This window comes from Pongo pygmaeus, chromosome 6, assembly GCF_028885625.2.
Source record: "Pongo pygmaeus isolate AG05252 chromosome 6, NHGRI_mPonPyg2-v2.0_pri, whole genome shotgun sequence".
Classification (NCBI taxonomy): Eukaryota; Metazoa; Chordata; class Mammalia; order Primates; family Hominidae; genus Pongo; species Pongo pygmaeus.
In genome coordinates this window covers 30,509,177-30,521,336 of record NC_072379.2, presented here as the reverse complement: position 1 = coordinate 30,521,336, position 12,160 = coordinate 30,509,177, and the positions used below count along the sequence as shown (strand labels likewise).

Here is a 12,160-nt window from a genome sequence, read left to right as displayed (position 1 = left end):
TACCTTATGTCAAGCAAGGTTTGAGAACCACCTGTAGGCTTTGTTACATTCTTCACATTTGTAGGGTCTCTCTTCCATATGAATTATCTTGTGACTAATAAGGGCTTAGGAGCGGGTAAAGGCTTTGCCACATCCTTCACAGACGTAGGGTTTCTCTCTAGTATGAGTTTTCTTATGACGACTAAGGACCGAGATCCACGTAAAAGCTTTTCCACATTCATTACATTTGTAGGGTTTCTCTCCAGTATGAATTCTAAATATAAAATAAGGACTCTAATGTATGACAAAATTCTTAATAATCTTAAAAGAAAACATATTTTAAAACCTTAATATTGGTTTTGAAAATGAATTTGGGATACAACAGCAAAAGTACGGCAATAAAAGCAAATATAGACAAATTAAACTGCATCAAACTAAAACACTTCTGCATAACCAAGAAAAAATAGAATAAGAAAACCATATCTGGTAAGTGGTTAGAATCAAAAATATATAAGAAACTCATACAAATAAAAGGTAACAACTATACTAATAGTAATAATAAGAAGATGTAAAAGATAAGCCAAGGACTAAATAAATGTTTATTAATGAAAACATTTAATTGGGCAACAGGTATATAGAAAGGTGATCAATGTCACCAATCTGGCAGATGCAAATTAAATTCATGGTGAGATATTACTTATACCTGTTAGGATTGCTAATATCAAAAAGAAGATTTATAGCAAGTGTTGACAAGAATATATTAAAGAAAAGAAATGCTTTACGTTCTTGGTGATGTGTAATTTTTTGACACATTATGAAAACCAGTATGAAGGTTCTTTAAAAATTTTTTTTAATAATACTACTGTACAATTTAGCTATCTTACATCTGCATATACAATAAATTTACTATCTCAAAGAAATACCTGCACCTCCATGTTCATTGAAGCATTTTTCACAATTGTCAAGATACAAAAGCAATCTAAAGTGTTTGTGGAAACTGACTGCACAAAGAAAACATGGTATATATACAAAACAGAATATTATTCAGCCATAAAAAGTAATAAAACCCTGCCATTTCTACAACATGGATGGACCTAGATGACATTATGCTAAGTGAAACATGAAAGAAACAGAAAGTATAATCTCACTTCTATGGAGAATATAATAACGTTGGACTCCTAGAAGAAGAGAGTACAGAGGTGAGTGCTAGGCCGTGGAGGTGGGGAAAGTGGGATATGTTGTTCAAATGGTACAAATGTTCAGTTAAAAGACAAATAAGTTATGGTAGCCTAAGGTACAGCTTTATGACTATAGAAAGTAATACTGTCAGGCATGCTGAAAATTTGCTGAGATCTTAATTGTTCTCACTACAAAAAAGGTAAGGTCATAAATGTGTTTGTTCACTAATTTGATTGCATTAATCATTTCATTATGTATACAGATATAAAATCAATACACTGTATACAATATATAGGTATTCAACTATTTGTGAAAAAAATGTTACTGAGATTGTATATGTGTGTCATACACATACATCTATACACGTGTTTATATATATACACATATGAATGACACAGTCACAGTAAGCTTTATACTAAATAAAATCACAAAATGATGTCATTTAAAATAAAGTTAAAATTGAGAGTTTAATATGTACTCAGCAATGTTTCAATCTCTCCAGTGACATAGTATATTTAATAAATGTATGAAGTAGATACACTGAACTATATTACAATTGAGGCATTTGGCCACATTTATGAACATTTGTTTATATGAAAAGAATAACATTTGAAGTAACACAATTTTAGAGTTTGTTTCATTTAGGGAGATGCTTAGTGTTTTGATATAATTACTGAGTATAAATTTCTGTAAAGTCACGTTTGAAGGCTCCATAGAATAGAAAATTATAAAGCAGGAAGCACACATCTTTTTGTGGTGTTCCTGGGATTTCTGATCCAAATTGCAACATCACCAAAACTTAAATATTTAGACATTATCTGAAAAGAGAACTTAAAAAATGGTTTAATATAGTTTCTCAAAAATACAAATATTGCTGTTTCTCCCAAGCAATGGAAAAGCAGTTAAATCACACATTTTCTTTTAAGCCATGAAAACAACTTTCATTATCACTGTAAACTTAAAGAAAAAAAAAAAACAGCAAGAACAACAACAAAATACATTACTGAAGGGGAAGTACTGTGCTTGGAAAATTCACAAGAATGGGACAAACAATATCCCTATATTAAAGCAAGAGAAAGAAATGAAGGCTTCTCAGAAATGATTTCCACTGGAGCAGAGCTTCTGGAAGCATGTTTAAAGGTCTGGCTTCCTCCTTGACATTGGGATCCGTCATTTGTGTCATTTGCTTCATTCACTCCCACCTACCTGGGTGTTTGGCTACTGTCTTCTGTCTCTTCACTTTCCAGGGCTCTTTTCTTTGCTCCAGACAGGTCATCAAGTCTGGCATAAAGATAGCAAGACCTGTTTTATTAGAAAAAAATAACATGACTCTTGCTAGGATAATCTGATTACTAATCTAGTACTGTGCTCAGTAGAGAAGAAAGAACATTATAGAAGACTCTAGAAAATTAATTCCAATCTACTGTTTCCTAACATAAACTTTAGAATATTTAGAAAGTATTTTAAATTTGTGGGTTCTTAGCTCTATTACCCAGTAATACTGAATCAAAAGTCAGTTGTGAAAATTGCATTTTTAGGTGTGGGTAACAATATTTTATGCTACTAAATTTCTGATATTACCACTAATTTAGACTGTATACAGATGAGCTCAAAAAAGGGAAAGATTAATGTTAAGATGAAACATCTTGAAGATTATATTTTCTACCTGAACAGATACCCAATTTTTTCTTTTTAAAGCAGGATTCTGGAACTCACTTATGCAAAGCAGAACTTCCAAAAAAAACCAGAATAAAATATTTAATGTAGAAAATGAGTTGTATATTGAAGTTATTCTCACCCAAGGAGACCAGATTTCCGTAGTTCTCTAACATCACATCCCTATACAAATCCTGCTGAGCAGAGTCCAGGCATTCCCACTCTTCTGGGGAGAATTCTACAGCCACATCCCTGAATGTCAACACTCCCTGAAAAACAAAACATATTTACCAAGTGACCACAGAAAGAATTCTTGATTTGACATCAGGTAAAATGAGAGTAAAGAGAGCTGGTTCTGACTTACATGAGTTACTGAAGTTATCCAATAGGATACTTTCTAGCGCAGAGATATTCTCTAATGTGTTTTTAACTCTGAGAAAAGATGGCATAAGATCATGAAACTAGTGTATGTGCAATACTTTTCTTGATGATACAGTTTAAATAAAGGACATCAACACAGGCATGTACATTTCTTAATGCTATATTTACATAATATAAGATGAGTTGTCTATACTTCCCATATGGAAACTTCATGGTGAGTTAAAAGCATACTTCTCACATCTTATTCTCAAATCAATTAACAGGAGATCTTGTTAAAATGTAGATTTTCACTCTGAAGATCTAGGGTAAAGCTTGAGTTTTTGAACTGATAGTTTGCCAGTGGTATCACTGCTTCTGGCCCAAGGGGAATATTTTGTCAAAAATTCAGTAAGTGGCACAGCCTAGGTTTTTAGTTTATTTGACCAGTAAAGAAAGACGAGAGCCTTCACTTTCCATAGGAAGCTATATGCAAAGAGAAGGTAAGAAGAAAGAAGAGCTGTCAGATTAAATGTGGTTTAATCTTGTTTGCACATCACTTGCTAAAACTCAAGGTACCTATTAAAAATAAAGAGTAAAATAATTAACCCTAGAGTGAAAAAAATATGTCAAAGAGCATATTTACCAAGTAAATAAATGAAGATCAACTACATTAAAAGAAGTTTGTATCAGGTGCTGATTAACAAAGAAGGATATGACACTACTGTGCTATTATTAACATTAACACAAAAAAGGGTGAACTTAATCTGAGTCTAGTCATGAAGAAACATCAGTTTTGAGCAAAAATTTAAGCTACAAATATCTCCCATGTTCTGTAATCTCTAATGGTGTACATAAATAAGTCTTTCTTTTTTTTGGTTAAACTTTTTTTTTTTAACTTTAAGTTCTGGGATGCATGTGCAGAACGTGTGGTTTTGTTACATAGGTATACATGTGTCAAGGTGGTTTGCTGCACCTATCAACCTGTCATCTAGGTTTTAAGCTCCACATGTGTTAGGTATTTGTCCTAATGTTCTCCCTCCCCTTGCCCCCAATCCTGACAGCCCTCAGTGTGTGATGTTCCCCTTCCTGTGTCCATGTGTTCTCATTGTTCAACTCCCACTTATGAGTGAGAACATGCAGTGTTTGGTTTTCTGTTCCTGTGTTAGTTTGCTGAGAGTGATGGTTTCCAGCTTCATCCATATCCAAGCAAAGAACATTCTTTTTTATGGCTGCATGGTATTCCATAGTGTTTATGTGCCACATTTTCTTTATCTAGTCTATCATTGATAGGCATGTGGGCTGGCTCCAAGTCTTTGCTATTGCAATAGTTAGTGCAATAGCTGGTGCTATTGCAATAGCTAGTGCTGCAATAAACATACATGTGTATGTGTCTTTACAGAATGATTTATAACCCAGTCGTGGGATTGCTGGGTCAAATGGTATTTCTGATTCTAGATCCTTGAGGAATTGCCACACTGTCCTCCACAATGGTTGAACTAATTTACACTCCCAAGAATAGTGTAGAAGTGTTCCTGTATCTCCACATCCTCGCCATCATCTGTTTCCTGACTTTTTAATGATCACCATTCTAACTGGCATGAGATACTATCTCATTGTGGTTTTGATTTGCATTTCTCTAATGACCTTGTGGTTTTGATTTGCATTTCTCTAATGACCAGTGATGATGAGCTTTTTTTCATGTTTGCTGGCTGCATAAATGTCTTCTTTTGAGAAGTGTCTGTTCATATCCTTTGCCCACTTTTTGATGGGGTTGTTTTTTTTCTTGTAAATTTCTTTAAGTTCCTTGTAGATTCTGGATATTAGCCCTTTATCAGATGGATAGATTGCAAAAATTTTCTCTCATTCTTTAGGCTGCATGTTCACTCTGATGATAGTTTCTTTTGCTGTGCAGAAGCTCTTTAGTTTAATTAGATCCCATTTGTCAATTTTGGCTTTTGGTGTTTTAGTCATGAAGTCTCTGCCCATGTCTATGTCCTGAAGCCTAGGTTTTCTTCTAGGGGTTTTATGGTTTTACATTTAAGTCTTTAATCCATCTTGACTTAATTTTTGTATAAGGTGTAAGGAAGGGGTCCAGTTTGTTTTCTGCATACGGCTAGCCAGTTTTCCCAGTACCATTTATTATATAGGGAATCCTTTTCCCATTGCTTGTTTTTGTCAGGTTTGTCAAAGATCAGATGGTTGTAGATGTGTGGTATTATTTCTGAGGTCTCTGTTCTGTTCCATTGGTCTACATTATCTGTTTTGGTACAAGTACCATGCTCTTTTAGGTACTGTAGCCTTGTAGTATAGTTTGAAGTCAGGTAGCATGATGCCTCCAGCTTTGTTCTTTTTGCTTAGGATTGTGTTGGCTATATGCATTTTTTTTGGTTCTATATGAAATTTAAAGTAGTTTTTTTTCTAATTCTGTAAAGAAAATCAATGGTAGCTTGATGGGAATAGCATTGAATCTATAAATTACTTTGGACAGTATGGTCATTTTCACGATATTGATTTTTCCTATCCATGAGCATGGATTTTTTTTCCATTTGTTTGTATCCTCTCTTATTTCCTTGCTTTAGCATCCTAGAGAAGAAGTCTCTTCTAATTATTTTTTATTTAGAACTTTCTGAGTTATCCCGGGCAATAAAGACCATTCTCATTAAATGTGTGTTTTTACAAGCAGTTTTGCATAGATTTAATGGAAGCTAAACAGTACATGTTCTCCTTCACTGATAACCAAGGACCTGATCCCATCTCAAACAAGAATCTTGGGCATCTACATCTTTCTATGTTCTACAGCCACAAAAGGAACATTTGTAATGTTGCAGGTTATAAATTCATGGTGACAATTTTTTCATGGCTTATTAAGAGCTGGGATGTAGAGAATAAAGATGGATCTGTGATCCCTTCCAGGTGTGATTATCTGCACAAATTAAATCTGTTTCTTGAGAATATGCCTTTGAAGCATCAGTGAAACTCCTTCCCTTGAAACCACCACACCCACAGGCAGAAGGACCTAGAATTGCAGATAAAGTCTGCCTTTGTTTGTCCTTTATCACAGGAGAGGTTCAGAACCAATAAACTCCTACATAAAAACAAAATGTGAGTTTCCCCCTTCCAATACTCGTTGCCCTTCTCTGCCACAGATGCCAGCAATTTCTACTGCAGCAATGGGAATACAGGCCGCACTGACCTGCCCCTACCAAACCCAAGCAGAGCAGTCTCTATGATCTTTATCTGGGACTAAAACTAAACTCACCTCTCGTGAATGTATCTGAAAACACTTGTGGTTGACCCTGGGCTCACCTTAGCCTCACAGGTAGCACTTAACTCAAACAACATGGCTGCAGGGGAGAAGAGGAGCAAGATGACTAAATAGCACCCTCCAGCAACCATCCCCTGAATAAAACACCAAATAGAATGACTATCCAAATAAGAAGCATCTTCATAAGAACCAAAACTCTGGGGAGCGATCACAGGACCTAGTTTTAGCATCACATGAAAAAGGCACTGAAGAGGGTAAACAAGAAAGTTGTTAATTGCCAAGAGCAGCCCTCCTCCATTCCCTGGCAGTGCAGCTTGGCAGAGAGAGAAAATCCATGTGCTTACAGAAGGGTGAGTGCAGTGATTATGAGACTGTGCAGTAAAACTCAGAGCTGCCTGTCATAGCAGAAAGCAACACGGGGCAGAATTCAGCGAGAGCCTACAGACGGAGCACTCAGAGTAGCCATAGTCAGAGAGGAAGTGTCCATTTCAGTAATCAAAACCTGAGTTTCAGGTAGCCCCATCACCATAGGCTAAAGCACTCTGGGGTTCTAAATAAACCTGAAAGGCAGTGTAAGCCACTGGGACTGCAATTTCTGGGCAAATCCTGGTGCTCTGTGAGATGCCAACTGTGATGGTCAAGAAAGTGCCTGCATCATCCTTACCCCAGGCACAGGCAGTGCAGTTCACAGCTCCAGGAGAAAATCTTTCTTTCTACTTGAGGAGAGGGGAGAGAAGCGTAAAGAAGACTTTGTCCTGCAACTTGGACATCATCTCAGCCACAGTAGAATACAGCACCAGAAAAAGCCCTGAGGCCCCCATTCTAGGACTTAGTTCCTGGGTGACAGTTCTAGACATAGCCTGGGCCAGAAGAGAACACACTGCCTTGAAGGGAAGGTACCAGTTCTCACAGGATTCATCACCTTTGGCCATGAATAAACATCAGCAGTAACTAAGTAGTACTTGCTGCAGCCCCTGGGGTGTAAGACCCAGTGCAGTGCAACCCAAGCTGTAGTAGCCATGTGGAGAGACTCCTGCTTGAGGAAAAGAGAGGGAAGAGTAAAAGAGGCTTTGTCTTGAAGCTTGATTACCAGCTCAGCCATAGTGAGGTAGCAGTAACAAGATAGCTCCTGAGGTCACTGATTTCAGGCCTTGGCTCCTGGACGACATTTCTGGAACCACCCTGGGCCAGAGAAGAACCCACTGCCCTGAAGCAAAAGAAGCAGGCCCAGCAGATTTCACCACAAGCTGACGCAAGATCCCTTGGGTCCTCACTGGATATCAGCAGTAGCCTGGAAGTACTTACTGTGGGCTCTGGGTGGTGGTGACCATGGGGAGTGGCTTCTTATGCTTGAGAAAGGAAAGAAAAGAGTAGGAAGGATGTTGTCTCACGGCTTCAGTGCCAGCTAAGCCACAGCAGAATAGGGCAACAAGTAGATTCCTAAGGCTTCTGACTCCATGTTCTTCCTACCAAATGGCATTGTGCTACCCCCAGCCCAGGGTGGGTAAGAGCTCACTGCCCTGAAGGAAAGGACATGAGCCTGGCTGGATCCACCACCTACTGACTGAAGAGAACTTGGGTCTTGAGTGAACATCAGCAGTACCTAGGTAGTGGTCACTGTGGGCCTTATGTGAGACCCAGTCCTGTGCTGGCTTTGGGTCTGACTTAGTGTAGTCCTAGTGATGGTGGCCACAGGGGTGCTTGTGTTTCACTGACCCCAGCCCCAGGCAGCTCAGCATGGAAAGAAAATTCCACTTATTTGACAGAACGTAAAAAAACAGAAAAAGAGTCTGCCTGGTAACCCAGAGACTCTCTTGGTTCTTACCTAAGACCACCAAGGTGGTACCCCTACAAGTCTGCAAGGATCACAGTGTTATTCAGGTTGGGGTGTCCCCTAATGCAGATATGACTGCAATGATCAAAGACTTAGATTACAACACTCAATTCCCTTTGAATACTTGGGAAGCCTTTCTAAGAAAGACAAGTATTAAAAAGCCCAGAATGCAAAGACTAAAATAAATACCTGACTTATCAATGCCCAGACATCAATGAACATCCACAAAAATTAAGACTATTCAGGAAAACATAACCTCACTAAAACCAAATAAGGCACTACTGTGCAAATCCTGAGAGACAGAGATATGTAACCTTTCAGACAGGAAATTCAAAACAACTGTTTTGAAAAAGTTCAGCAAAATTCAAAATAACAACAAAAAAAGAAACTCAGAATCTGATCCAATAAACTTAACAAATTGATTAAAATCATTTTGAAGAATCAAGCAAAAATTCTGGTTCTGAAAATTTAAATGATATTGAAGAACGCATCAGAGTCTCTCAACAGCAGAATTGATCAAGCAGAAGAAAGAATCAGTGAGTTTGAACACAGGTTATTTGAAAAGATACAGTCAGATGAGATTAAAAAAAAAAATAGCCTCAAAAGAGCTAAGAGTTATGGCCTTCAAGAGGAGGTAGAAAAAAAGTTGTGGGTAGAAAGTTTATTCAAAGGTATAATGAGAACTTCCCATACCTAAAAAATTAATATTCAAGTATAAGAAGGTTGTAGAATACTAAGCACAATTCACTTAAATATGACCACCTGAATGTCTTTAATAATAAAATTCTCAAAGGTCAAAGATAAAGGATTCTGAAAATAGCAAGAGAAAAAAAACAACATTCAAACAAGTACCAATATGTTTGACAGTGGACTCTTCAGTGAAAATCCTACAGGCCAGGAGATGATGACATGACATACTTAACATACTGAAGGAAAAAACTTTTATCCTAGAATACACCCAGCAAAAATATACTTCAACTATTAAAAAAAAAAAACTAACAAACAAGATGAGAGATTTTATTAACAGCCCCAGACCTGTCCTACAAAAAATGCTAAAGGCAGTTCTTCAGTCTAAAAGAATAGAATATTAATGAGCAATAAGAAAACATCTGGTACAAAACTCACTGGGAATACGAAGGACACAGACAAACACAAAATTTTCTAGCACCGTAAATGTGGTGTGTAAACTATTCATATTTTGAGAAGACTAAAAGATTAGCCTATACTTAAAATTATTAAAAATAATAACTCTCTACCTCCTTTTTAAGGCCATAACTCTCATATTTCTACTTTTTGGATAACTGTTATAGTTATCCAAAATACGAATTAAAACAAGTTTAAGACATAGACAGTATAATAAGATATAAATAGAAACAACAAAATGTTAAAAGGTTGGGAGAAAAAGTTAAACTATTTTTTATTAGTTTTTCTCTTTGCTTGTTTGCTCATTTTTACAGTAAGTGTTAAGTTGCCATCAGTTTAAAATAATGGGTTATAAGATGTTATTTGCAAGCCTCATGGTAACCTCAAATAAAAAAACTTACAATAGACACACATACATAAAATCAAAAATTAAAACATACCACTAGATAAAATCATCTTTACTAAAAGAAAGACAGGATGAATGGGAGAGAGAAAAAGAAAAATACCACAAAACAACAAGAAATCAGACACCAGAATGGCTGACCTAAGTCTTTACTTACTAACACTGAATATAAATTAATTTAACTCCCCAATCAAAAGACATAGATTGGCCAAGTGGGTAAAAATAAAAACAAGACCCAACAATCTGTTTCCTACAAGACACACACTTCACCTATAAAGACAAAGACAGACTGAAAATGAAGGGATAGAAAAAGATATTCCATGCAAACAGAAATCAAAAAAGCAGGAATAGCTACACTTATATTAAACAAAACAGATTTCAAGAAAAAAACCATAAAAAGAGACAACAAAAGTTATTATATTATAATAAAGTGGTCAATTCAGCAAGAGAATATAACAATTGCAAATTTATATGCATATGCACCTAACACTGGAAAACTCAGATATATGAAGTAAATATCAGAGATAAAGAGAGATCAACCACAATACAATAATAGCTAGAGACTTCAACAACCCACTTTCAGCAGTGGACAGATCATCCAGATAGTAAAATCAACAAATAAACATTGGACTTAATCGGCACTGTAAACCAAACAGACCTAATAGATATTTACAAAGCATTTCATCAAGAAGCTACAGAATACAAATTCTACACCTCAGCCCCTGGGTTATTCTCAAGGATAGACCATATGTTAGGTCACAAAATAACTCTTAAAATAATCTCCCCCCAAATAAAATTGTATCAAGTATTTTCTCTGACGATAATAGAATAAAACTAGAAATCACTAACAGAAAAAACTTTGGAAACTATACAAACACACAGAAACTGAAACATGCTCCTGAGTGACTGGTGGGCCAATACAGAAATAAAAAATTAAAATGTTCTTGAAAAAAATGAAAATAAAAACATAATGAAACTATGAATAGAGTGAAAGAATTACTTAGAAGGTTTATAGCAATAAGTGCCTACATCAAAAACAGTTTTAAAAAAATCTCCAAATAAACTATTGATGTATCATATAGAACTAGAAAAGAGCAAACCAAACCCAAAATTAGAAGAATATAAAAATTATCACAGAAATAAATGAATATAAAACAAAATATGAAAAGATAAACATAATGAAAAGTTAGTTTTTTTGAAAAGATAAACAAAATTTACAAAATGTTAGCCCATTGGCTAAAGATTTGGGATTCAGGTTCCCATGGTGTTGGAATTACTTTCAGGTCTGAAGGTGCCAAGTGCATTGAAAGATGGAGCTGGCATGGCTGATTGCTCTGCTGTGAAGCTATTTTTCTACAAATCTGGCTGAACTGCTCTGGAAGGGACTGTGTATCACAAATAGGCAGAGAAATATTCTGCCTGCAGATTTTGGGGCAAGCCAAAGAGAGAAAAGCCTCTCTGAACTAAAGCCTTGTGCGTACCTCCTGTGTTTATATCCTGTCTGGTAATTCTGTACAGTGTTTGGAAAGCATAATTAAAAACAAAATTATCTCCAACCTCAGAGACACTCTAAAATGGTAGAAGAAAATTGTTTTATTACATAATTAAACCAGAATGTGATATACATCATAGGCAATCTGCTGAGATTACAAATGCAGAAATAAAAATCACCATATTTAGTCTTTAAGTGGAAGACTTAACAGCATTATCTGTCATATAGTTTATCCTAAATTAAACTGGTAATTGAGAAGGCTATCTGTACATTGCGTATATTCAATGAAAATTTAAATTGGCTATATTCAAAAGCAAAATAAGCTTTCCTTGGCTTCATAATATTTTATGAAGTTACCTACTGTCCAGCAGAAACATAAACCATTTATATTTCAAAGCAATGGTTCCCAGGTCCTAAAGAAAGACATTTCTAAGTTAAAAAGACTGACAAAGTCCTATGTACCTATGTAAATGATTTACATGTATTTAATAGAGACACAAAATAAATTTATGTATAAAAATTTTTTTTAATATTTTTAAAAAGGAGAGCAAAATGTCTTCTTTTATATTCAACTTGGATAATTAAGTCTGGTATTTCTAATTTGTATTTGCCCTTACAACAGCCAAGTCTAAGGCCATGACCTTGAACTCATGGACATCTGATTTCCAGTAGGCATTTGAATCAGGCACCTGAGGAGTGGCATTGGGTACAATTTTTCACATGAAAGAGGGTTTGGTCAGGAAGTAAAGGCAGAAGAAAGATGTTATGAAGAACTGTTAATCTGAAATAATCTGAATAATCAATAAAGCCTCAACATCCAGTTTTAGAGAGTTTATTCAAGTGAAAAGC

General features: G+C 35.8%; 1 protein-coding gene across 3 annotated transcripts in view; it reads right to left on the bottom strand.

Moving 5' to 3' along the window:
• Positions 1-12,160, bottom strand: part of LOC129041071 (zinc finger protein 736-like) — a 38,575-nt gene that overhangs the window by 6,364 nt on the left and 20,051 nt on the right. Inside the window, exons 4-6 of one of the 3 annotated variants that reach the window (XM_054496225.1) lie at positions 2,957-3,083; positions 2,365-2,460; positions 4-253 (exon numbers count right to left, since the gene is read on the bottom strand). In XM_054496225.1, the coding sequence (XP_054352200.1) occupies positions 84-253; positions 2,365-2,460; positions 2,957-3,083 (393 nt within the window). In that variant the 3' untranslated portion in view covers positions 4-83. Of the gene's footprint in view, positions 1-3; positions 254-812; positions 2,461-2,956; positions 3,084-12,160 lie in introns of those variants that run through there. The other 2 variants (XM_054496226.1, XM_054496227.2) reach the window with 2 other exon arrangements.